Source organism: Barbus barbus, assembly GCF_936440315.1.
Source record: "Barbus barbus genome assembly, chromosome: 43".
In the NCBI taxonomy this organism is placed as follows: domain Eukaryota; kingdom Metazoa; phylum Chordata; class Actinopteri; order Cypriniformes; family Cyprinidae; genus Barbus; species Barbus barbus.
The window spans coordinates 2,167,431-2,194,822 of NC_136721.1; the positions used below are offsets into that span (position 1 = coordinate 2,167,431).

Consider the following 27,392-nt stretch of genomic DNA (forward strand, 5'->3'; position numbering starts at 1 on the left):
ATTTCTGTCATTCCTATCAGAAGCAGAGGGTGGTGATTTACGAGAAATGTACACTTTTATACCATTACACTGATATCATTTAATCACCTCACAAAAACGTCCTCTTTTTCACTATGAATGTGACATAACCAGAGGACCATTCTGCCATGCAAAGGCAAAACACAGTAACTTTGATTTTGGTCGAAAATGAGTTATTGATATTTTTGGGACATTCAAGACATCCTTTATCATATGCATAAGTATCTTTAGTCAATTTCGTTGTTTTTCTGAGAAAATAATGGGTTGTTTTAACCATAACTTCGAAAAGCCCTGGAGAAACCAAGGCAGAACACCGTTTAACACCAGTTACCACTCTTTGACTTTGTTTGGAACGCTCAAATTGAGTTACAGCGTTCTGACTTTGTTTAGCCGCACTGTTTAGTGCGCTGTTTCACACTCTAGCGAGTTAAGGTCTTTTGCCTTTGTAGGGCAGCATTTACTGACATTTACCACTATAAAAACAATAGTGGAAAAATATCAATCGGCTGCAGTGTTGTTGGTAACGCAATACAAGTAACCCGAGTTACGTAATCAGATTACTTTTTTTCCAAGTAATTAGGAAAGTAACATTACAAGAAAATATCTGAGTTACTTTTAAGTAATGCAAGTTACTTTTTCCATTTGTTCACTGACGCCTCTCCTGTGGCCCTATTGAGAGAAATTGTGAGTGAGGTGCAGAGGCACTTCCTTCAACCTGAGGCTTATTAATTTCACGTTTCATAACATAACTTTTGGGCTTTTTGTTATTAAAAATAAATAAGCAAGCCCAGCCCAGGTGATAAAAAAGCGTAATTATGTAACATAAATGCATTACTTTCCATAAAAAGTAACTTGTGTGTAACATAAAAAGTAACGCAATTAGTTACTTTTTTATGGAGTAATATACAATATATACAATATTTTTTAAAGTAACTTTCCCCAACACTGATCAGCTGATGAGTTTCAACAGGTTCAGCGTGGTAAAGCACAGAATAATGCGCCATTGCGGAGAGTCACGTCACATACAAAAGGACCACATGTGTCTCATCAGGTCTTGTGGGATTTACACTGATCTCAGTTAAACATGTACCTTCATCTACATTCTGAGCAGAGTCAACAGATGCGTCACTTCAGGACAGCCAATGAGGGAGAACATTAACCCTGAGCTTTCATTTTCAGAGTTCATGACCATCAGCTCATGTAAGATAAAGCTCATATAATGGCTCATTTCCTGCACGCTGGAAAACGACAGATAAGAGACGATATTATTACCCAAACAAACTCTCTTCCCTGTGACTGATTTTGTCACCTTATACCATATCTGATCTTGTCAAACTGCTCCTGGAGGCCCTTGTGAAAAAGCCGTACACTTCAGATAGGGCTGGGCGATTTTTCAGATTTTATCGATTAATTCGAATGTAATGTTTTGCCACGATTTAATTTTTTTAGAAATCGAGAAATCGCGATTTTGATTAGAAATATTACCAAACGTTAAAATTTACACTTTGACAATATGTCAGTGAAAACAGTAAAGAGAAAATAATGATCCAACCGCATGTCGGTGCACGTGATTGACCGCTCATATCGCTAGACACCTTTCACACAGAATGCACTTTTGTGTTGCGACGCAGGCAGTGGAACAGGAAAAAATGCAAGATGAGAGTGAACTTCTGTTAACTTTTAGAATGCCCTTTTATGCACGAGACACTGCAAAAGACGAGAGTGCAGCAGTCAAATGCATCCATGTTTACATTGAAAAACAATGGAAAATCAGCGCGATCAAATGAAAAACCTGCAAAGAGCTACTACTGTATGTCTGATATTTCATGTTTGTATCATGGTGACAGGCTGAAAGCTGCTATTGTTTTTACAGAACATTTATAGTTAATAATAGCCTGGTGTTATACGTTCAGTCATTTTGAATTGAATTACCTTGACTTTTGAGAATTTTTTTAAAGAATTTTCATTGTGTTATTTTTAAACATTTAGGCCCGGTTTCACAGACAGGGCTTAGACTAAACTAGGATTAGGCCATTGTTCAATTCGGAAATTTAAGTAATTTTTATTAACATGCCTTAGAAAAAAACATTACTGGTGTGCATCTTGAGACAAAACAAAGGCACTGATATATTTTAAGATCAGTCAGTGCAAGTTTCTTTCAGTTAAAACAGCTCTGATTTACACTTTAGTCTAGGACTAGGTTTAAGCCTTGTCTGTGAAACCAGGGGAACATATGTATAAGACAAGTTTGTACAAGATGTTTTTGTAGTTCATGCATCTTTTCTGCAAAGATATTTAACAACTGATTTGTTTAACATTTACATCATGTTGACAACTTTGTGTGGTACACTTGGAATATAATTTTCTTTAACTATATAGGCTTAAAAAAGAAAAAGTTACTTGAATCATGTTGTAGTTACATTTTCAAGTTGACCAGTTAAAAGTCGTGGTAACACTTTAGAATATGGAATGTTTATTAACTATTAACTATGACTTTTCCCTCAATAAACTCCTAATCTGCTTATTAATAGTAAGGTTGTTAAGTTTAGGTATTGGGTAGGATTAGGGATGTAGAATAAGGTCATGTATTCTCAAATTGTATCGTAATCAAATCAAATTGTATCGTAAAAAGCGCTATACAAATAAACTTGAATTGAATTGAATTAGGCATTAATATGTGCTTAATTACTACTTATAAATGGCTAATATTCTATTAATATGCATGCTAATTAGCAACTAGTTAAGAGAACCTAAAATAAAGTGTTACCAAAGTCGTAAATATCGAGAATCAGTCAAACATTTGGAAAAAAATTCCAACAGGAGGGAACATTTAATGTAAAAGTCTGTGAAAGTGATTTTGTGCCTCTTTGGGATGAACAATAATGCGACGTTCACTTCTAGAGGCACATAAGTCTGAAGTAATGAATTTAGGTAAAGGGGTGCAGAGCCAGTGGTGGTTTTGTAAGCAAACAGTCTTGAATTTAATGCGAGCAGCTATTGGTAGCCAGAGCAAATTGATAAACAGAGGTGTGACGTGCATTCTTTTCGGCTCATTATAAATTAATCTTGTTGCCGCATTCTGGATTAATTGTAAAGGTTTTATAAAACTGGCTGGAAGACCTGCCAAGAGAGCATTGCAATAGTCAAATCTGGACAGAACAAGAGCTTGAACAAGGAGTTGTGAAGCATGTTCCGAAACAAAGGGCCTGATCTTCTTGATGTTGAATAAAGCAAATCTACAGGACCGGGCAGTTTTAGCAATGGAGATAACTCCAAGGTTTTCTATTTTATAAGAATATACTCATACTGAATGTGATGTATTTAGACACTGAACTGCATGTTATTTACAATTAAACAAAGACTTTAGAGGAAGTTGTCACGTGTACTGATGAAGCGCCAGATCAGGCATATGTATTAGGAAAGCATGTTGTGATTGGACGCCTGCTTTAGTCAGTCTGAGGCCGGAGCAGACGGCTGATACAGGAGGAGATACGTGTAACGTGCCACTCACCACAATCATCTCAGACGGCTCTAAAGTGATGCATTCACAGCCTCGTCTTCCTCCACGCTGCGTCCCGAAACTGCAGTGACACATAGAAACAGAGAGTGGAATCAGAGCATGAACCTCTCTGGATGAATCACACAAACTGACATGTTAAACACATTCATTCACTCCAGAGAGTTGTTCAATGACAGTAGTCAGACTTTAGACTATAAGCACTGTAGCTCATTCTGACCAAGAACCATCCTCTTAGACTGGAACAGACCAACTGTACCATATCGCAAAATATATTTTTCTCTGGCCAAAATATATTTGAAATATATTCTAAATATATGTTCAGGGCCTGAATTTCGTTTTGGAAAATGGGGGTGGTATTCCCCGTTTGGGTGACTCTTATGGGGGGATTTTATCATTTTGAGGGGGGAGTTGGGGTATTTTTTAGACATATTTTTAAACTGCAATAATCCAATTTAAAAATGTTTCGTTATGCAGTGTATTTGTGTTTTACAATTCATCATGTTGTTGATTCATTTTTATATTATGAGGAAGAAAAAAAGACATTTGATTTTAAACTGAATTTATTTTAACTACAAAAGACAAGTAAACAGTCAGTAATAAAATAAGCACAAATAAATAACAAGCAATGGCACAAACGTGGCCCTGGACCACAAAACCAGTCATAAGTGTCAATTTTTCGAAATTGAGATTTCTACATCATCTAAAAGCTGAATAAATAAGCTTTCCATTGATGTATGGTTTGTTAGGAATCTGACAATATTTGGCCGAGATGCAAATATTTGAAAATATGTGTGTATGCGTTACGATGTATATATATATATATATATATATATATATATATATATATATATATATATACACATGTGCCACTTTTAAAGGCTCAGCTAACCAGCAATGTGTCGATGCGAAGACAGATTTCGCTTTCCTTGGACATGACAACCTGTTTTCACAAATATGCATGACTCGGCCTGAAGGACAGACGCAGGTAATCGCTGTACAAATCTGTACAAATCAACATAGTACACATTGTTATCATTACTAATATTCAGTACACATGCACGAAGTGTAAAACGAGAAGGGCGTAACATTACGAAAAAGAAAACAAGGAAATATCGCGGTTTCTGGGTTGTTGCATTCCTCTGCGGTTATACTCGTCAATAGCGCAGTATCACGATATTGCGGTTATCGCGAGAGGCCTACATATTACTGATCAAAAATTAAGTTTTGATATATTTACGGTAGGAAATTCACTAATGAGAACATGATCTTTACTTAATATCCTAATGATTTTTGGCATAAAAGAAAAATCAATAATTTTGACCCATACAATGTATTTTTGGCTATTGCTACAAATATACCCCAGCGACTTAAGACTGCTTTTGTGCTCCAGGGACACAAATACATACAATAACAAGATATAACTGAAATTAACTGTGCTTTACGTTTTTCAGGTAGGTATAACAGTAATATTCAGATAAAGAAATACCACAGAAACTGAATAATCTATTCAACTTTAAAATAACACTGGTTAGTCTTCAATGTATAAATAAACATTAATAGCAGACAGGAGGTTTATTTAGGTTGCTCTCTTTAAGACCTCATGCACGGATCTAACATATGCTGTTACACATAAGTTTTGTTTCTCAGCCATTTACATTTACTTAATAGCCTATATACCAACCATGTTTAGTATAAATCGACTGTGTTTATGTCACTACCCATCATTTTGACATAATTTAGTATGTATTTGGCCGTTTATGCGCAATAAGGTTCAACACAAAGCTTAATTCTGTAGTCGAGTGCTGTTTCAGGTGCGGCTCTGTGTGTGAGCTCACAGAAAAGAGTCTGTGCCAGTACTGAATCCAGTTCTCTGGCGTCATCTTGCACAGACTAAAAAGCAGGTGCATATGATACATTCCATCATCTGTCCTGAGCGTCTTTCATGATGAAATATTTGAGGGAATTTCCCACTTTACAAGCACAGAAACTGAGGGAATGAGCAGATTTATGCACAATACCCTCAATCCTGCACTGAAATTCAAGCCCTGATGTTGTAAGCAGTGAAGCTCATTTTTAAAGTGAAAATGCATTGGCAGGAATGGACTCTCAGTTTGTGCTCTCAGATCACAGTGCAGAAGCGTCATTACTGTGAGAGTGGAGCCAGAGGGGGTCAGAGGTCAGGTCTGCTTTGACATCTCTTCACGCTCCAGTGAGACTGAACCCTGCTGTCAGACGAAGGGAAGAGCTGTCAAGACCATCCCGGCTCTCGCTGAGAGATCATTCGCTCCCCTCTGTGGATGAGCACATGTACTGCAGCTTCAGTGCCAGCGTCGACTCATGCAAACTCTCCTGAATCTCCATGTCCCGCATTACCGCTGTTTACGCATTACCCGTTTGAGCTCCAGACATGAATGATTCCTCAGGTCATGTGTTTTGTTGAGGAGAGTGTGCTGCTACTTTACTAGGGCCCTATTAAATCGGTCACATTTTATTTTAAGGTCCTGTTCTCGCTATTAAATAACTATTACTATTAACTATGACATATGCCTCAATAATGTTTGCTGCTTATTAATTGTGAGTAAGGTAGTTCACAGCACCTCAGTAACTGGCGCAAATTTGAAAAATTTCAAATTTAACATTTCAAATGAGAAAAATCATGTTCTGTTAGATTATCATTTCATATATAAAATAAGACATGAACACGTCAACACGAGTGATATAAAGACGCTTGAGAGCTGAACGTGCTCAACATCAGCAGAAGTGAGAGTCTGAGCTGAACTTTCTCTTCCTGACACTGATGTTAAAACATGACAAAGCCATGTGTCCATGACAACACAGAGCTCTGACACTGAACCCACAAACCACGACAGCCAGTGATTGCAGTTAAAGCTGCACAACATGCGAGCACACAGATTTGAGTTCAGAAGTCACAGAAAAACCTCTGTCACTCACAGTGAGAGGAGACAAACGACATGATGACACAGACTGTGAGATGTACAGCTCAATCACACCTCCACCGGTCCTTTAAGAATGAATCAGGTGCTGCTACAGGAGCCCAACGTCTTCAGATGAGAGTTGCTTATCCATGACGCAAGGACCAACGGCTTCAACCAGAGAGTGAAAGTAATGCAGTCAAACTGGCTCAAAGCATCCGAAACATTCCCACTCAAGATTCTTCTGTCCGGCAGAACAACAACTTATTTCTGAGAAATCGTGATTTTCATGCTCTGAAACTTAAGAAGCTTGAATTCTGAAATCCTGAAGGGAAACGGCTCATCAATGAGCAAACTTCCCGGTTCTGTGCTGTGGTCTCCATGTGCGTGTGTGTATGGCGTCTGGTAACAGAACTGAGGGGTGAGGGCCGCTTCCTATCTGGATGCGTTCATGACACACACAGCTGGAAAACTCTAGCGACACGAGTTCCGCATTCCTCATTGCCCCTGACCCCTGCAGTGGTCAGCAAACACACACACTTCCCTTTATGTTTCCGGACAAAACACACCCACAATGAACACAAACACTCCAGCCATGAGGCTTCATATATGTGAAAAACAAATCAAACAAACACAAATCCTTTCTCACAATTTAACTAGTCTGTAACACTTTAGAATACGGTTCCATCGTTATCGATAACTACACAGGAACAAATGACTAATGCACTATTACCATTGTAGTAATTACTATTACTGTCAGTCCTCTGTCGTGTGTGTCATGTGTTCCTGCCTCATGTGTCCTTGTTTGGTTTGTTTCCTGTCCTTGTTTAATGTGATTATTAGTTTATTCTGTTCAGCTGTGCTTGTGCTATTAACCTGTGTATTAATAGTCCTGTCTATTCAGTTTGATGTAGTCTGGTCTACTTGTTACTCCCCGGTGTTCATGTCTGTGTCAACCTTGCCTTGTCTTGCCCTGCCTTGTTTGGATTTGATTAAAGACTGTTATTTTGAGTTTACACCCTCGTCTCGTGTTCCTGTCATCCTTGCTGTGTGCACTGTGACAAAAGACCAGACCAAAACAGTGAGTGGCGCCCCTTTTCACCATTTTGTTTTTCGTTTTTGAAAGTCTTTTGTTTTGTTCTTGTTTGTCTGTCCCACGGCAAGGAAGTTGGCGCTCGTCATTCCGCCAAACTCCAATGCGGAATTCAGTGGGATCGCCATGAGTCCGCTGGCCGCGAATCCCGCAAGTCCGCCGCTGTCCGCGGCTCCCTCCAAGCCCACCATTCGCGGCTCGGAAGTCATGTACGCCGCCGTCAATGACTTCCTCAAGTCACGCCGTCGTCAACGGCTCCCTCAAGTCACGCCGTCGTCCGTGGTTCCCTCCAGTCACGTCGCCGTCTGCGGCTCCCTCCAGTCTGCCATCCGCGGGGAAAGCCATCCTGTCATTTGCGGGAGATTGACGCTGCCATCCATGGCTCGGTGAAGCCCGCAGTTCATGGGAGATCGACGCCGCTGTCCACGGCTCACCCTAGCCCGCCGGCCCGCCGCTGATTCAAGCCCGCAGGCCCACTGCTGACTCAAACCCGTGGATCCAGTCCACATCATGGCCAGGAGTGCCATGCCATGTCCCCGAAGTCATGGATTTTTAAGTCTTGTTGTGCCCACAGGAACAGTTTTAATCATGTCTTGTCTTGTCCGTGGCGACTCATCGGGGGCGAGGTCACGGAGGCCATTCCTAGCCGCCTGCCTCTTCTTGACGCAGAAGTGTAAGCAGTTGCTCAGGGACCCTGTGAGAGCCCCTGACTCCTGGTCATGCCCAGAAGAACCTCAGCTTCTGAGCTAGCCCAGGAGGGCTTCCTGTTCCTGTGGGCTGTCCTATTCCTGTGTGTTTAGCCCTGTGTGGGCTGTCCTGTCCTGTCTGTCTAACAGAGGACTCCTGATACCCCCTAGCTACCCCATGGAAATTTTGGGTGGGGATAGAAGGGTTCCGGCTGGAGTGGCCGGACCGAGGGACCTGCCATGGCATCCTGAGCTCCCTGCACCGCCATGGCCTCCTGAGCCCCTTGCTCAGCCATGGCCTCCTGAGCTCCCTGCACCACCATGGCCTCCGTTCTATCTGTTCCGCACTGAAGGTCCCTGTCCTGTGTTTGTGTCCGTGTGTGTCCTGAGAGGCCTCCAGAGCGGCCAAAGGACTGACTTCATTGTAAGCTTTTGAGATATATGTAAGGTTTTGGATAGCAATGACTCAAGTGTTATTACATCCTTCTAAAGAAACTACAAATTATTTGGATCAGTATTCTAAAGTGAAGATCACGGTAACCCACTAGTAATGTCGCAAAGTGTTACCAAATGCAAAGCAAAATGAATTACTAACCAGGACCTTATAAAAACCTCAAAAGTTTACAATGACTTCAGTAATTAGTAGGGAGTTGTCATGATCTTCACTTTAGAATACTTATCCAAATAATTAGCAATTCCTTCTGAAGAAGTTGGTAATACTTGAGTCATTACTAGTGGGTTACCAGGAGCATCATTTTATAATTAATTATACATTATGTAGTATTCATATTAATTATGAACCTGTATACAGTAGTTCTTAGTAGCTCTTAGGACGGTAAGAAAAGATAATAGTACTGATTAGCTAATAGTGAACTACCACATTTGACTAAGCACCATCACTTACTAATTCATTAATCAGAGTTTCTTGTTAGTTAATAGTAGTTACTAGAGTGCTAATACCGCGTTACTCATGTGTTCTTGTGTAGTTATTTATTAATGATGGAACAGTATTCTAAAGTGTTACTAACTAGTCTACTTGTGGAATTCAGTAATGTCAAAAGCATAGATTTTTATACGCATCGATACTTAAAACTGTTTCAATGCTCATTTTGTGCAGTACACTGACTCCAGCTGTACTTTCTCACTCTCCCTTCTCTCAGACAACAGATAGTTATCTTAATGAAATAAGTATATAGTCTATAAGTATACAGACTGTGTTAATGTGCATTTGAGAACGCAGCTTGAGCCAGTTATACTTTTTCACATTCATATAATTTACAATATTTTTGTGGACAAATGATTACAGGATTTTTATTAAAGGTCTTCCTGCAGCTGCCTGCTAAAATAAAGGGTTGAGGGTTAAACTCTCGCAAGTGAAGAAATTAAGACATAAACATTGTAATTTTAAAGGGCATTGTAATTGTATTGTAATTTTTAAGGGCAGTCGTGGCCTAATGGATAGAGAGTTGGACTTGTAACCCGAACTTCGTGGGTAGCCAATAACCAACAGTCTCTCCACCCTCAATACCATGACTGAGGTGAGACCCTTGAACAAGGCACTGAACCCCCAACTGCTCCCCGGGCGCCGCAGCATTGGCTGCCCACTGCTCCGGGTGTATGCTCACTACTGTGTGTGCACTTGGATGGGTTAAATGCAGAGCACAAATTCTGAGTATGGGTCACCATACTTGGCCACACACCACTTCCCTTTCCCCTTATTCACATAAAATCATTGTATACTTATCATAAAACATTTTTATTTTACAGAACACCTGTGTTACAACAGTAGTGGATTCCTGTCTTAGAAATAACAACAATAATAGCATTTGCTTGTAACTTGCAAAGATGGGTGTTTTTCAATTTTGATGCAATGTAAAGAATAAAAGTTCAAAAAAGTACACTAACCCACTTGCAAAAACATTGTGAATAGTGATGCATCAAAAAACTCTGGGGTGAAACAGAAACTAAAACTTCAGGATGCACTTGGCCAAAAACGGAAACTAAAAATAATTTTTATTAAATAATCAATAAAAAGTCAAACTCTTGCTAACACTCCAAAAAAAAAAAGAAGCTGAACAAACATTTAAATTGCACATAAGGTATTTTTATGTCAATTTGTTTTTTTAAATGGTAACTTCGGTATAGGGACCAATTCTCATTATTAACTAGATGCCTATTAGCATGCAAATTATTAGAGTATTGGCTGTTTATTAGTACTTATAAAGCACATATTCTGCATGACCATATTCTACATTGCTAATCCTACCCAATACTTAAACTTAACAACTATCTTACTAACTATTAATAAACAGCAAATAAGGAGTTTACTGAGGCAAAAGCCATAATGATTTGTTAATAACAAATTGGACCTTAAAATAAAGTGTGACCAAAAACACACACAAAAGTGTGGCCAAAAAAAAAAATACATTATTTTTCAGTAACACTTTATAATAACTGCATGCCATGATTCATTAGATAAGCATTAGTAATTAGTCAGTTCATCCTTTACAAAGCATTGTCCCAACATTAATAGTCATTAGTAAGCAGTTTATAAATACAGCTATAAATGCCTTGTTCTTGATTTATAAGCATATCTTACAAAGAAGATTTAAAAACTCAGGTATCAGTTATCAGGAAACAGAATAAATAAATAAACACAAGACAGAGGGATACAGAAATCAGAAATATTATTTCAAGATGCAAAAAAAATTTTAACCGTACACTTGAAATGTTATTTTATTTTAAATGTTTTCTATGAAATTGCAGAGGTTTATTTTTCATTTTGTATCAAGTGTACTGTTTCATTATTTGCATCTTGAAAAAATATTTCTTTGTTCTGTATCGCTCTGAGTTGTGTTTGGAAGATAAATGAGCCTTTAGATCTCCTTAGTAAATGCTTTACAAGATATAAATAGTCCTCACTTTAGATGAACTCACAAAAACAGATGACTGGCAACTACTGAACGTTTTATAATTACCTGACAGCAGGAATATGTGTTAATAAAGCATTTATTAACACATTGAGCAACTATTATCATGTGTCTAAATAATAAGGTTCATAAATGTACATTGAAATAGTTTATTAATCATTCACCCACTCTTTCTAAATGATCAAGAACAAAACATGTATAGCTGTATTTATAAACTGCTCTCTAATTCCTATTAATGTTGGAAAAATGCTTTATAAAGATGAATTGACTATTTACTAATGCTTAACTAATGATTCATAGTGCGCAGTTTATAAAGTGTTACCTATTTTTCTACTTTAAATTGTTCTTGAAATATAAAAAACATGGGTAACACTTTAGAATAGGGAACACTTATTCACTATTAACTATGACTTTTCCTTCAATAAATTCCTAATTTGCTGCTTATTAATAGTTAGTAAGGCAGTTGTTAAGTTTAGGTATTGGGTGGGATTAGGGATGTAGAATAAGGCATTAGTGCTAATAAATGGCTAATATTCTAGTAATATGCATGCTAATAAGCAACTAGTTAAGAGACCCTAAAATATAAATGGTGTCTGAACTAAAACCTTGTTTTATGAAGCACTAGTTAACATTCTTTCTAAACCATCAGGAAGTCTCGTGCTGGAATGAGTAAAGAGAAACGAAAGGCATGTTGAGGAAGTGAAACTCCTGCTGTTTGAGCCTCATCGTTGGCTGACACATATAACATCATGACTTCACCATGCAGTCAGACACGTTTCATCTGTCAGCTCACACACGTGTGGAAGAGTGAAGTGAGGTACATACCAGCATCGCGCCAGATACATGTGCTCCTTGACCAGCACCGAGCCCGAGAGCAGGACGTACCAGCACGTGGAGATGCTGTCAGCACTGGAACACAAACACAGGTCACATGAGCCCAGTCACACATCAGGACGTCTGCTGCCGTGTGTGTTAGTATCATAGACTACGTTTACATGTGCATGAATAATGCGATTATTTCCAATAATCAGATTACTAATCACTAGGGCTGAGTAAAAAATATAGATATCTCGATTTTAATCAATTCTCATTTTTATGGAACAATATCGATTCTTAAATCCCAAGAATCCTGATATACTTAGGGCTGGGTATCGTTCAAAAATTTCCGATATCGATACGATACCTTGAGTTCGATACAGTTTCCTGAACGATACTTTTTTCGATGCCAATTTTATGAAATCAGTTTTTACAAGATTACATTATCTCAAAAAACTTTAGTTGTATTTTTTTCAGTTTGTTGACATTTATACAGACTCAAAGACTCATCTCCTGAGCCACTGCACAAAGGAACAAAATATATCCAACACAATAAATCAGTGCCATGAATACCTTTACAGTTCTGTGTGTATATGATATGACGCTAGTTTTAGTCAAATCAAATGGTAAAATGCTCATGGAGTGACTCTCTGAGCAGTTCTGGAGATGTTGTTCACGTGTTTATGTCCTCATTTAGTGAGACGGCAGACGCTGAAATCACCGCGAGCATCACGAGCACTTCAGTCTGTGTGTGTAGTAAACGAAACCACGTAATGAACAGAGCAGACTGCTCCGTACGCTTTTGAATCGCTCTTGCGGATGTCAAACACTGATCAATCAGCTCCGCGCCATTTCTAGTTGAACACATCTAGTGCTGCAGGCTTATTGCATCACTGAAGTTGATGAGATTAACCCCTTAGGTATCAAAATTTGGTACCGAACGACAAGACGTTTTTCGATACTCGATGGTATCGAGGCAATTCAGTCGGTGCCTAAAGAGTATTGAACTCTATACCCAGCCCTAGATATACTTCAAACGAAATCGAAGAATGAACTGATATGACGTCATTTCGAACAAAATCAGGCCGAAACGAAGTTCGTTCTGGCAGTTCGATACAGCTCACCAAAGCAAACTTTCTGGGGGAGTTCATTTTGGCTTCTAAACACCTTTGAGCTACCATTGGTCCGTGGCGATTATGCAATCAGAGGGTGGGTTCGGGAACTCCGCCTTCTTTAACGCGTGATTTTTTCACTCAATAAAAGGTCAGGCAGGGGAACAACATCGCCAAGTCACTAGCAACATAAATACACTGTGTCGAATAGCTAAGCTGCCACAAATATATCCGCACCTGTGATCATTCACGGGGAGACTTTAAAGAACATACAATAATAAACCTTTATTCTTATCAAATTATGACAACACATAAAATATAAAAACGTGTAATAATTTATTCAGTTAAATAAAAGACCTAGAAACAGCATCATTGCATCGTTGTTGTGTTTAGGGTAGATGCGCGAGCGTCACGAAACATGTTTACATTAATCTACAGCCCGCCTCCAGCAGCGCGGGGGTGTCAGAATGTTCGAAAACAGCATACCGTCACTCAGCCTTTTCAAAGTTCTTTTTGCCGCCAAACGAAGAATGAAAACAAACTTCGTTTGAATTATATCAGGGCCTTAAAGGTGCTGTATGTAGGATTGAACTAAGTATTGCAGTCCAAATTCTAAATATTGGAGAGGGTTTTTTTCACTAAACATCCGACGGTAAGCTAAAAGAAAGAGTACAAGTTTATAATCCGTATCCTGTCTCATGTAATCGCTCAATCAGTGTTTCAGCCGCACAAAGACGTCAATATAACAGCTTGTAAACAATGTCACGTAATGTCACCTCAGAAAAACATATTCGGTGACCATAAACTCGTTAGTCAGATAGAAAAATAAACTGTAGAGAGCATGCATGCACCATATATGCACCATATAACATATTCATTATAAACTTTACTGTTCTTCAATGTTTAATTTATGTTTGAATAAAACCATCAAGTTATGACACCCACCATTAAGTTTATATTTAAAAAAACTAAACAAATTGAAGTAGAAATATTATTATGTAATTGTAACTTTATTATTATATCAGTCAATTTTAACCTTTAGTATTATAGTAATGCAGTACCAACTGACTCATGTATATTTTACAGCATTAGTTGAGAGATTTTTTTTCCTTTGAGAAAATGTGGCATGTACTGTACCTGATATATACCCAAAATAATCTATATTGAATCGCAAGCTTGTGAATGAGAGTTCAATCGAATCGTAAAATGTGTGTCAAAACCCAGCCCTATTAATCACAATATGATGTTTACTCTTCATATTATTCGCTAAGAATGTGGTAATTTTTTTCATCGCTATTATTCACATACCTCTCTGCACAGCACAAATGATGGACTCAGAAAGAGTAGGTGTGTAAACTGGCCACTGTTTTAATTTATTTACATCTAATGCAAAACATATAATGCCTATACATTTAGCTTAAAATTAGCATACGCCACCTATGTTAATACGATTATGCTTGCTGCGATTATGAGATTCATCGCATTATTTAGATCAAAGTACTGCATTTACAGGTAAAGTTTAATCACAATATTGCCAAAATCTCATTATAATCACATTAAGAGGGTGCACATAAACGCAATAATTGATACACCATTAAGGCTACGACACACCAAGCCGACTTCAAAGAGCCGATGAAAGCCGCTTGGCAACAAAGTTTCTGAGGAACTACATTGTTTGGTGGAAGAATACCGTTTTTATTAATATCATTACACTTATTTGCTCTGTTTTATTTTGTGAAATATATCTACTTTTTTAAAGTTTGTATTTACTTATTTGGAGTTATTTTAGTACTTCAAAATAAATAAAAAAATATATAAATGTTGCTTCGACAACTAGTTGATTTTTTATTTTTTTCAAAGCAATGAAAATGGATTTCAGTTTTAGGTAAAGGTGATAAACCTGGATTCAACTGCTATCTATCAGTATGTGCTAGCAACACTACTAACATGCAGAGATGTACTTACTAGAAGAGAACATGGTTAGCCTCATAGCGCTCGTACCTGGCCGTCATGCACATGGACCTGTAACACAGAGAGAGGTTTGAGAGGAGGACTAAAGCTGAGATGATGACGATGTCTGGGAGTGTTTGATCTGCTCCACACGTGCTCCCATCCAGAACAACTGAACTAACGTCCCGCTGTGAATAAACCTGCGTTCAGTTCAAAGTGAATGTACACTAAAGTTATGGGTCATTAAGATTTTTTTTCAAAGAAATTAATACTTTTATTCATCAAGGATGCATTAAATTTGTCAAAAGAGAGAGTAAAGACATTTCTGTTTCAAATAAACGCTGTTCATTTGAACTTTCTATTTATCAAATAATCATGAAAAATAAAATGCATCAAGGTTTCCACAATAATATTCAGCAGCACAACTCTTTTCAGCATTGATAATATCAGAAATGTTTCTTGAGCAGCAAATCAGAATATGACAGCGATTTCTGAAGAATCATGTGACACTGAAGACTGGAGTAATGATGCTGAAAATACAGCTTTGATCACAGAAATAAATTACATTTTACTATATTTTCACACAGAAACCAGTTATTGGAAATTGTAATAATATTTCACAAAAATTAGCTGGTATTAAACACCCACTTATAAAAACTGATTTTGGTCTGTCCACAACATTCAGTTTAAATGTCAAGCTTGCAGGACTTTATCTAAATTGAAAGAAAAACTAGCAGCCTGTGAGAAATGTGCTAGATTACGCATCTCATTCTGCACCAATTTTTAGCAAGTACCAAAAATAAAAAAATAGCAGTATCGGCCTCGTTCTGGAAAAAGTGGTATCGGTGCATCCCTACTTATAAAGCACATGTTAGTTTCTTATTCTGTATAATCATATTTTAGGTCTCTTAATCCGACCCCATACTTAAACTAACAACTACCTTACTAACTATTAATAAACTGCAAATTAGAAGTTTATTGAGGCAAAAGTTATCGTTAATAGTTAGGTAATAGTGGGAATTGGTCCCCAAACTAAAGAAAGTGTGATCATATAGGCCTAATATTTTGATGTCCTAAGGTTGACAGACAATCATTTTCTGAAGGTTAAGCACCATTTGATGCATCGGTTTCTGATCAGATTAAGGCCGTGATGTTGAGGTGGGTCTCACCTGAGCTGATGTTCTCTGAGGTGACACAGCACATCCATGTGGAACAGATGAGAGTAGATGGTGTTCAGGTCCTAAACGAGACAAACACACATTAGTGAGCCACACCAGACACTCTCTTAGCCCAGATCAGCATCAGGATCATTTGTTCACACTGTGATTGGCTGATCAGATTGCCATTATTTATTTTTAAAGTCCCTCTAACCCAAGTAACATGCTGAAGCAAAATTATGGTGCATTTTACATTGTACTAACATTCAATTCAAAACAGTTATGAATAATTATGATGAATATCAAAGATAACGGTGACCAGTAAAGAGAATGAGATCATACACAGCATTGATACACTGAATAAGAGAAATACAGTATATCTATTACAAGCTCCAAAGACAAATCTTTAGTATTGATATAGCCACAGATTATTATTAAGCAACAGCATGAAGATATGGCACCGTTATTAAATGTCAGAATGTTATATAAACAGATTACAATGTTGAAATACAACTAAATAAATCATATCAGGTTCAGTTTTGGGGAAAGTTACTTTTGAAAGTAATGCATTACAATATTGTGTATTGTGTGCCCTTAAAAGGTAACTAATTGCATTACTTTGTTACTTTTATGGAAAGTAATGCATTTTGTTACGTTTGTGTTATTTTTTCTCATCTGGGCTGGGCTTGCTTGTTTATTTTTAATATTAAAAATTCTATTTTGGCAAATGTAAAAGCCCTTTCACACCAAAAATGAAATGAAAACACGTCAGGCTGAAGAAAATATAAATTCACGTTTGTACAGTAGAGGGCGCAGCTCAAACAAACCTTTATGTGCTGCCATTCTTAACTGCATGATGAAAATTAAATACTCTTCAGCAATAAAATAAGTGAAACAAATGTTATGTTTATCTAAAGTCATTTTTGCTGTGGTTGAATTGCACCATTGAAGGTCAGAACTCAGCAGCAAAGACATTGGTCATTTGATTTATAAGTCTGCTTTTAAAATTCTTATCAATACTCAGGTTTCATCTCTGGATTCTAGTCAAATCTTTGAAAGGCTTCTCTGCCTCCTGTGATTCACACAATGCTGGAAATACTGACAAAGACCAAATAAAACAGATCAAACAACACAGACAATGAGAGAAACATGAGCAAACAGACGATGCTGCTTCCACCACCGCACCGCACCACACTTCAACTCATGACTGGACAGAGCAGCCATTGTGCACTTCACTACAAAACATCCATTCAGAAACATGGACAAGTAAACCAACATCTGAACTGAAAACAACATCTACACACGACTCCTAGTGTTTGAAACACAACCTTGAAAACATGGTCTTACATTGCTTCAGATTAGAAGTGGAAAATGCTGATAGTTTGTGATTTACTTTTTAATTCCTCCATGGAGAAAACAATATAAAAGCTCACTCCAGAGGTGAAATGAAACCAATCTCGGACTTTGGATGGAATTTGCTGTGACACAGGACCAATTAAATTAAACTCTGGTGCGACTGGCATGCTCCAAACAAACAGACTGCTACCCAGAGTCACCTGAGAAACATATGTTTACATGTACATACATTACAGTTGTCTGAAGCATCTACATAATTTCTTTTATTGTATATCTTTATATTGTTGTGTATACAGGTATATACAGTTTTCCATGAATGTTTCTTTTTCTACTGTCTGAGAAATGTAGCATTGCATCACTTGCTCAGCAGTGAATGGGTGCCGTCAGACAGCTGATAAAAACATCACAATATAATCCTCAAGTAATCCACACCACTCCAGTCCACCAGTTAACATTTTCTAAAATTAAAAGGTGTGTCACTGCAATAATCGAAGCAAGAGATTTCACGCGAAATTTCTCCAAATCCGTTCCAATGAAGAAACAAACCCATTTACATCTTGGATGGCCTGAGGGTGAGCACATGTTCAGCACATGTTCATATCTGAGTGAACTATTCCTTTAAATGCCTGTATAATCAAATGACGTTTGGTTTGATTACTTCTTTTATATTTGCTTTTATATATATCTGGCCCTGTGAGGTGTCTGTGTAATAGCAGAATGATAGTAAAGCTCACGTTGCACTTGAACTCGACAAAGAGAGAGAGAGAGAGAGAGAAAGAGAGAGAGAAAGAGAGAGAGAGAGAGAGAGAGAGAGAAAGATTTGTAATTTGTCAAATATATCCGAAACATGTAGAAACATGTATAAATATTGTTCGCCACTGAATGAACTGATTAAAGGAATGTACTAAATTAAAAGAAGATCATACAGTTGTGTTTTGGTGATTAAAGCAAATGTTGTAATTACCTGTTTTTGTGGTTATATATGGCTAGAAAGAAAATATGTGCAACTGTAATGACAGCACGAGACCAGGTTTTAAAAGAATGACTGGTATTACAAGTGTGATCATTCTAAAGTGTGAGTTTTCAAAACGTATCACTTAACTGTGAAAAGAATGCCACCACAAATCCAAAAAGCTGCAGTTTTGCTCCAGTTTTGCCTGCTGGACAATAAATACGTCAAAAATACGTCAAAAATCCCACATATGCACACTGAAAGCAGAAGTTGGGCCAGTAAGAAAGCACCCAGAATGCCCTGTGACGGCACATTCTGCAGCATGAATGTAGCTGGTCATGTATACTGGGGCCGGTCAAGTGTTTTCTGCTAAACTAATCCCACTCACAGTGAGGAGCGTGAGCACTGATCTTCATCAGAAGAATAATGAGTGAAATAGGCGACGACGGTGCAGTGGGAAGGAAAGTGCCATGTGGCATGGAAAGTCAAGAGGGCAGGAGCCGTGCCACGCTAAACCATACAGGAAACACAAACCTTCCCGCTGCCATGGAGAAGATGGAAAGTTACACAATCACTGTTCATCTGCAGACGTAACGGTGAAAACAACGACTCGCGATACAAAAACATTATACATCTGTTTCAGTCACATGACTTTTCCCACTCATCCGTCATATTTTTTCTTTCATGCCAAAAATCATTAGGATAAAGATCATGTTCCATGAAGATATTTTGTAAATAATAGTTGCATCTCTGCCAAATATTGTCCTATCATAACAAACCATATATCAATGGAACATTTATTTATTCAGCATTCAGATGATTTATAAATCTAAATTTAAAAAAAGGACCTTTATGACTGGTTTTGTGGTCCAGGGTTACAAATACTTATTTAATTTAAATACTCACTGTCAGAGAGAAGAGAGAGCGAGAAAGAGCTGCTGTACTGAGTACTGAAATAGATTCAGTATTACTGAAATATTTCAGTATCAATTTGCATCAAAAAAATCTATATTTTTGACAACACTATGATGCAGATACTGGGCCACAGGAACAGCTCTAGTGCGCTGAATGACATGGGAAACAGAACATGCACACACTCCTTACATGCTCTGACTTGTACGCTCCCACAATACACCGCAGCACTAAACCATCAGTCCAATGATCAGGATCGGGCAGATCAGCGTGACATGAAGCATGTCTTGTGTACTGTCTGCAGTGGTATAGTTTAAGATTTTGGATTTGATCCTGCCTCAATGTATTGTATCAAGGATTAATCCTGCCTCGATCAGAGAAAGTATTTGTGGCAAACATCTGCTGCAGTCAATTTCGACGGTTTAGTGATGCGATAGGCCTACATATAATTCATGACACAATATAGAGCAAATTGGTTGTTAAACCCACTGAACTTTAGTGCTGCACAGTGGCACGTCACCTGAAAGAAAAGAAGCAAAATACGGTATTTTTTGGGAAGAAACATCCCACCTGACTAATGAAACTGCACTGTTGAGAGGAAAAACCCTGTATAAGTCCCAACTGCATTTTGCTTTGAAGTTGTGTTTTATTACATTGAGGGAAAAAATGTAAAATACCAGTAAATAAAACAACACATTTAGAAACTTTCTAAACACTATAAACTAGTATTTTAGTTCCCCTATGAACTGATATGTTATGTGTGTATATTTCTATGCCGTTTGAAATTATATTTCATTGGAATATAAGTCACAGTACATTTCAGAAGGTAAACAAAACTTGATTTTTATTCTGGAAAAAAATTGAACATATTCGAGTTTACGGGGCCTTCTGACTCTGAGTCACCAATACTGAGTCACAAATGCAAACGTGTAAGCTGTAGATGTGCATGTGAAATTGCTGTAGTTGACATGTTTGTGCATTCAGTCCCAAGGCTGCTGTGTGATTATGAGACATAAAAAGCACAATACTCACATTATTCAATTAAAACAACAGTACGATCAATTCTGCATATGTAAGACCGCAAACTGCAGACTTGGCAACATAGCGTGCCAACTTGATGCTTCCTCTGAAGACTGCTTAGATATGTCTGACTTGAAGCAGCGCAGCTAGACCGATCGCTGTGTGTCATCAAATACTGCGAGAGCTATAAGAGAACGGACGTCTCCTTATGCTTTCGCTCGCCGTACTTTGATATCATACACCGATCGATCTTCAAGTCGAACACATCTCTTTGCTCTCGCGTGTCACCTGACAGTGTAATCGCAGCCTCTGCGGTTGAAAAATCACGTTTTTTCATATTGCGATATTATCGCAAATGGAATTAAACGCTCAGCCCTACTCGATACTGCTCAAAACTCGCATTTGAATAGTCATTGGCAAATTCTTTAATAAATAAGCAAGCATACTTACAGGCTGTGAGTCAGAAGCACCAGCCTGTCCTTACAAAGTTGGAATTGCCCCACTGCATTGTAGGCTACTCTGCCAGGTTCAGGAAATAGTCCTCCGTAAAATGCGCTGCACACACTCAAATATTTGGGTTGTACTGCTCTGGAACAGGGTTGTAAATACAACTTAATCACTGATTTCTAGTTGTGCCCTCTTTTGGAAGCCCAAACAAAGTAGTTTTGCTTTCACAACGAAACACAGCGTCACCAGGACATGGCAGCAACAATAGTACAATTAACAGTTTTCTGTTATATGAAAAGGAATTCGTTTCTGTGATGCAAAGCTCAATTTCCAGCATCATTACTCCAGTCTTCAGTGTCACATGATGCTTCAGAAATCGTTCCATGTTGATTTGCTGCTGAAGAAACATCTCCGAGTATTATCAAAGCTGAAAACAGTTGTGCTGTTTTATATTTTTTTTGTGGAAAACACAATACACTTTATTTTTCAGGATTTTTGATGAACAAAGTTCAAAAGAACAGCATTTATTTGAAATAGAGACTGTAACAGTGTCTTTACGGTCTTCGCCGAATAAAAGTATTTATTTATGTATATTATAAAGTACGTATTTAGTTTATTCTGTGCAAAACTAAACTATAACTTTAATGTAACAACATTTTGGGGTTTTGTTTTTTGGGAGTTTGATTATTCTAGGTAGTTTCTATGAGTTAGATAATAGGAAACTGGTGAATGGTTCATAAGGACTGCACAATGTATCAAAAAGTTCTGTAAAAAGAGCCGCTCACATTCCCAGCATGCCTTGAGATCAAAACAACTCAAAACTAACATTTCAGGTTTGACCTTATTCTCTGTCCTCTTATGTTGGTTTTGTCTTTTACCAGCACAGCTTATGGACATGCATGACCTACTGGCATTGTAGTTCAACATGGAGTCAGTTTACAGCCTCAGCCTGACGTATGACACATCCTTTGCCGTTTCATAATCACACTAAGCTGTATCGCGATTTTGGTTTTATTTTGATAATTCATCCGGCCCTATTAGACCATCAGGAAAAACTGTGCTTTTAAACACATTGTGTGAACATAAAGTTACATCTGCATCCTAACTCAAGCTACTACTACTATCAACTTAAGCTACGGTCAAATGTGCATTTCTAAAAGACAAAAGACAATTAATATTATTAATATTGCAGACTGCACTGCAAACTGTGCTGAATATACGAGTCACACAAGTCAGGCAACACAAACCCGTTTCATGATTTAAAACAATATCACTCATTAGAACATGCAGAAACTAAGAAATTAATTTCTCTATTAAGATATTTATTTGGTTTGTGCTCCTGTGATTCTATGTGATACTCTCCAAAAATGGCGCTAGGGTGACGCAGAGGAAACAAATTGTTGAATAAAGTCGTTATTTTTGTTTACTTTGTGCACTAAAAGTATTCTTGTAGCTTCGTAAAATTACGGTTGAACCACTGATGTCACATGGATTATTTTAGCGATCCCTTGCTATGTTTCTGAGCCTTGATCGTGTTAGGATCCTTGCTTGAGGGTCAGAGAGCTCTCAGAATGCATCAAAAATATCTTAATCCGAAGATGAACGAAGGTCTTACAGGTTTGGAACGACATGAGGGTGAGTAATTAATGACAGAATTTTCCTTTTTGGGTGAACTATCCCTTTAAGTATAAAATTATAATTTAGTTTTAGCCTTCTGACAGCTCTTGAGCTTCAAACATGCTCAATATGAGAAATCACTATTAGCCCACAGAGTCACAAGACAAGCAGCTGAATGAGTTTGACTCCTGGCTTTTCTGTCACGTCAGTAAGTGATTCAGTGTTTTCTTATGCTAAAAGACCTGAAAAACACACACACTGTGTGGATCAACAATAACCTAGCTAGCACACAACAAACTGCTTGCGTATGATTTGAGGGACAAATTAATGGCTAACATTTTAATAAAAATTTGCACTGAATTCACAGGTGCTTTTATTGAATATTTGTTAGGTACTTTGTTAAAGGGCTGGAGAAAGTGACAGTGTAAGAAACGTCACATTCAGTGTCAATGTACAACAGTCCTGAAATTCAGCACTGGATAGTGGACATTAAAGTGCCCCTATTATGGGTTATGAAAGGTTCATATTTTGGTTTTGAGAGTCCCCAACAAAAGGTTGTCATGCATGCAAGATCAAAAAACACTTTAATTTTCTTATACTATGCATTTATTTTTACCTTATTTGATCAATGACTCCCAAACGATTCGCTCAACGATTCATTTTTCCAAACCACTCCTTTGCGTGACGCTAATCTGCGGTGATTGGTCGATTTCATTTAAAGCAGTGTTTGTGAGCTTTTACCGCTAAAAAGCGGCGCCTAGTGGCAAAGAATGAATTTGCATTTTCATTCATACCAACACGAAAATCAAGTTTCCCCAGGTCTGCACGTGCAACAAGTGGGCGGGCAATATGCTAATGTTTCATGTCAACATGAAACGGCTTGGGATTTGTTTTAGAAACGACTCCTTTCAATGATTCAGAGTCGACGCTTTCTTTTGAGAGACAATAACTTTATACAAGGTGCACTTTCAGATTTAAAACTTTGTTTCACGTTCACTTAGAGCTGTGTTACACACTGCATGAAAGCTCATTTTCAAAAATCCATAATAGGGGCACTTTAATCACTTAGTTTAATGGATGGGTGACAATTAGTAAATGAATAAATCAAGTCATTATCTCTCATCTCTCTCCAGATGACACCTGGCTGCAGAACTGGTTAAGACCCCCTAAGGCTGACCTAGTAAAGCAGAAGTGTCTGATAAGCCTTCAGCAGGATCTGCAGCTACAGAAATGAACACAGAAGATCAGATTGATTGGGTGATGTTCTGCACCGCTGCAATTAAAGATAAAGCATGTGCCGGTTTGGTGAGGTCAGGAGCTGCGCGGGTGTGGGCCGCTCAAACAGAATGAAGGGGAAGGGGTTTCTGTGCGTCCCCGCTGAGCTCCAGAGGACAACATTTTTTAAATCTCATTTATTTAAGTGTTACGATTTCAATTAATTAGACATGTTTTTAATTAATACTATTTAAAAACAGAGTCCAGAAAAATTTAAATGGAAAAAAGTGTAAACCAGACCAATTAAAGTGGAAGTTCCAATGGCATCTAAGAGCATTTACTTAATTATGAAAATACCTCAGTCTCATGTCAAAAGAAACAAGACAAAATCATACTGATTTTGTAATGCAACTATTTTCTGGCAGTTAAAGGTGCACTCAGTAATTTATTTATTAATTAAAAAATATTTTACACATGCAAAAGTATTATAGAGAAATACTGTCCAGCACATGTGGACAAACACAACAGTCTGCTAAAAGTAAACACAAACTGAATGGAGCGGCTCCATGTGAACCAGCCACGCTAATAACATTTTCACAAGCAAAATTAAGTTCAAATACACACTTTACAGGTCCTCTGTTGAATCTAAATATCTGCACAAAAACCCTTAAGCTAAGAGAGCAGTTATGAGTAAATTATCGCTAAGGATTTCCTGACCATAAAGGGTTTTGTGCAATAGGCTGCTGGATTTTGAGAATTTTATTTGTGCCACAATCTGCGTTTTTTGAGTCTGCACTGTCTTTAGCACATCTGAGCGCACCATCAAACTCTCATCAGGCAAAGCAGCCTGAGGGACAAGGCGGGCGGCATAATGCTATGCAAATTGTGACAAGGAATATTTGTTTTGCTCTTACGTAATACTCGACACACCCATCTGGACCCATCTGTAAACTTAGTATCAGAGCAAAGAGAGCTGGTGCAGTTTGTGTTTGTGAGTCTGATCAGCAGCTTCACTGCACTCAGACAATCAGAAATAAAGCGCACACATCCACAGCGCTGCTCACTACCTGTAAACACAGACTCGCTGTTCTGGAGAAAGACATGAGTGCGGCAGAAAGCTCTCAATGAAGCACAGACGACCAGCCCTAAACCAGCTTCTCTTGGTTTCTTAAACTCACTTCCCAAAAATGGCACGGAAGAGACCTGCTTTAATCAAACTCGACAACAAGGGTGGCACAGTTTTGGGTCCGCTGCCCTTTTACTGCCACTAAAAACCTCTTTTAGTGCTTTGCAAACGCAAGCTTTTGGTTTTCTGTCATTGCCAACTCAGCTGATATGTCACCAAGAGCATGATATCTAGCTGGTTAACACCGATGAGGTTTGGTTGAAATTACAAAAATGACTAGTGACGGCCTTGAAAACATCATTAAGGATTGTTTTGATCATATTTATGTAGTTTTAATATATGCCATTTCCAGATTTTTGTAAAGAAACATTATTTGGAATCACAAAAATGTTGGAAATAAAATACTTTATGAAAAAATATATATTTTTTTTTTCAAAAGTAGATTTTTTCAATTTATGTAGTTACAATATAGATCACTTCAAGCTTTGTGTAATCAAAAACAATTATTTTAATTCACAAAAATGTTGGAATGTTTTATGAAGGTAAATTTAAGGCTTTTTAAACACCAAGACATTTAAGGAATAAACACGATACGTCAGTCTCTAAATAGAAATCTGTATAGAGTACACAATGAGTTGTATTAGCAACACTTCAACGTTTGGAAATACAACTTCCAACAGATCTCCATTACTTTTTAATACATCTAACTAACAGAAACAGCTTTAGGCTGTTGAATAGCTCTGATCCCAACAACTAGAATACAGAAATAACTGCTAAATGTGTTGTTTTTTATCAGTATTTTAAGTAGTCTTGGAGGATATGCATTTATTGAAGTGCATGTAACTTTTAATGCCATGACTTTCTGCTCTGATTGAAGACCTTTTAAGGCCTGGATTTGTGGAAGGGCAAATTAAGACTTTTTCAGGACCCACAGAAACCCTGTCATTATTTTGGCACGGCAAGTGAACATCTCAGTTATTGGCTGGTTGAAAATGAATATTATTGTTGAGTGATAAAACAAACCTTTGCACTTTGAACTGATATTTAAGCCAAACTTCCAACATGCTTTTAATGACCCTGATTTACTCTGTACGTCAAAAAATGCTATTGTTGTCTTCTTAAAAGCCGCCTAGATTTGAAAGTGAACGTCTAAAGTAGTCTGTGTAGTGTTGCTCAGCTTTGATCCAGATGTGTGAATCACCTCATAGTGTACACACTACAAAGGGGTCATAGCAGGACTGTCATTCAGGCTAGCCCGCCAAATACAGCATATTAAACTATTTGAGTAGGTTTGTTTAGACCGTGAGGCCCAGAAATGCTAGCCGATGTCTATCTAGTCAGCTCGCTGGGATTTGAGACACGGCCCGCGGCTGCACCGCTGGAATGCAGTAAAGTTTCATTGATTTCTGTCATTAATAAATGACTTGAGACTTAAAACACGTAACTTCTTTCAAATGTTCACACTTTGAGCTAATGTTTACTGATCAGTAACTAACTTCACTGAGAGTCAGTCTGTGGAGCAGCTGAACATCTGTCATTGTACTACATAATAATAAAAACATCACTAGAGACCCCAAACAAATCAATAAAACAGCTGCAATCAAATAAATAAGATCAAACATCGAGCACGAGTCATGAATCTTTTTGAATGAATCCTGAATCGAAACTAATAAACTTCATTGTGCTAATATTTCACAGTTTACCGCGAGTTATTGACATTCTGAAGTGTTTCTTTTAGTCATATCTGTAGTGATAAAGTATTTATTGGGTGTTTTTACCTCAGATGTTCGTCGTGTCGGAGCAGTTTTCAGCGCTTTCTTCAGCGATAAATCCACTGAGGAATTCATATTAAACTCTCTGATTTCCGGATATAAAAACTTCATATATTCACGTGTGTCGATATAATAAAGTTAAATATAAAAGTTAAATGAAACAAAATAAAAAATGTCATCATGAATCTCCTGAAGAGTCCGGGAAATCTGGCATTGATTTGAGTTAGCTTCGGTTAGCATGTGAAGTGAAGTCGCTGTTGAAGCGAAGCGCGAATCAGAAACAGCCAAAGTTGTCCAAAAACAATCCTTCGTTCCTGGGAAATTTCTCCATTCGTGACGGTAAAACATCATAAATAATCGGAGGTTCATAGGATCCTCCGAGCAGAAGCGTCCAGCAACAGCCCATGACTGCAGTTCAGCCCCGAGCCGAGCCGCCTCAACAACATTCACATGACGAGCTGCTGCTGGAGACCAGTGCGTACTAAACTACACTGATCACTGAGGGACGCGAGACCAGTGCGTACTAAACTACACTGATCACTGAGGGACGCGAGACCAGTGCGTACTAAACTACACTGATCACTGAGGGACGCGAGACCAGTGCGTACTAAACTACACTGATCACTGAGGGACGCGAGACCAGTGCGTACTAAACTACACTGATCACTGAGAGACACGAGACCGGTGCGTACTAAACTACACTGATCACTGAGGGACGCGAGACCAGTGCGTACTAAACTACACTGATCACTGAGGGACG

At 38.0% G+C, this 27,392-nt stretch overlaps 1 protein-coding gene across 3 annotated transcripts in view; it reads right to left on the reverse strand.

The window, feature by feature from the left end:
• Window positions 1-27,125, reverse strand: part of LOC306862612 (rap guanine nucleotide exchange factor 6-like) — a 94,814-nt gene extending 67,689 nt beyond the window's left edge. For 2 of the 3 annotated variants that reach the window (XM_079405505.1, XM_079405507.1), the window contains exons 1-5: window positions 26,639-27,098; window positions 16,228-16,298; window positions 15,074-15,130; window positions 12,006-12,089; window positions 3,530-3,599 (exon numbers count right to left, since the gene is read on the reverse strand). In XM_079405505.1, coding sequence (XP_079261631.1) covers window positions 3,530-3,599; window positions 12,006-12,089; window positions 15,074-15,130; window positions 16,228-16,298; window positions 26,639-26,743 — 387 coding nt within the window. In that variant the 5' untranslated portion in view covers window positions 26,744-27,098. Of the gene's footprint in view, window positions 1-3,529; window positions 3,600-12,005; window positions 12,090-15,073; window positions 15,131-16,227; window positions 16,299-26,638 lie in introns of all 3 variants that reach the window. The other variant, XM_079405506.1, reaches the window with a different exon arrangement.
• Window positions 27,126-27,392: the final 267 nt, after the last annotated feature.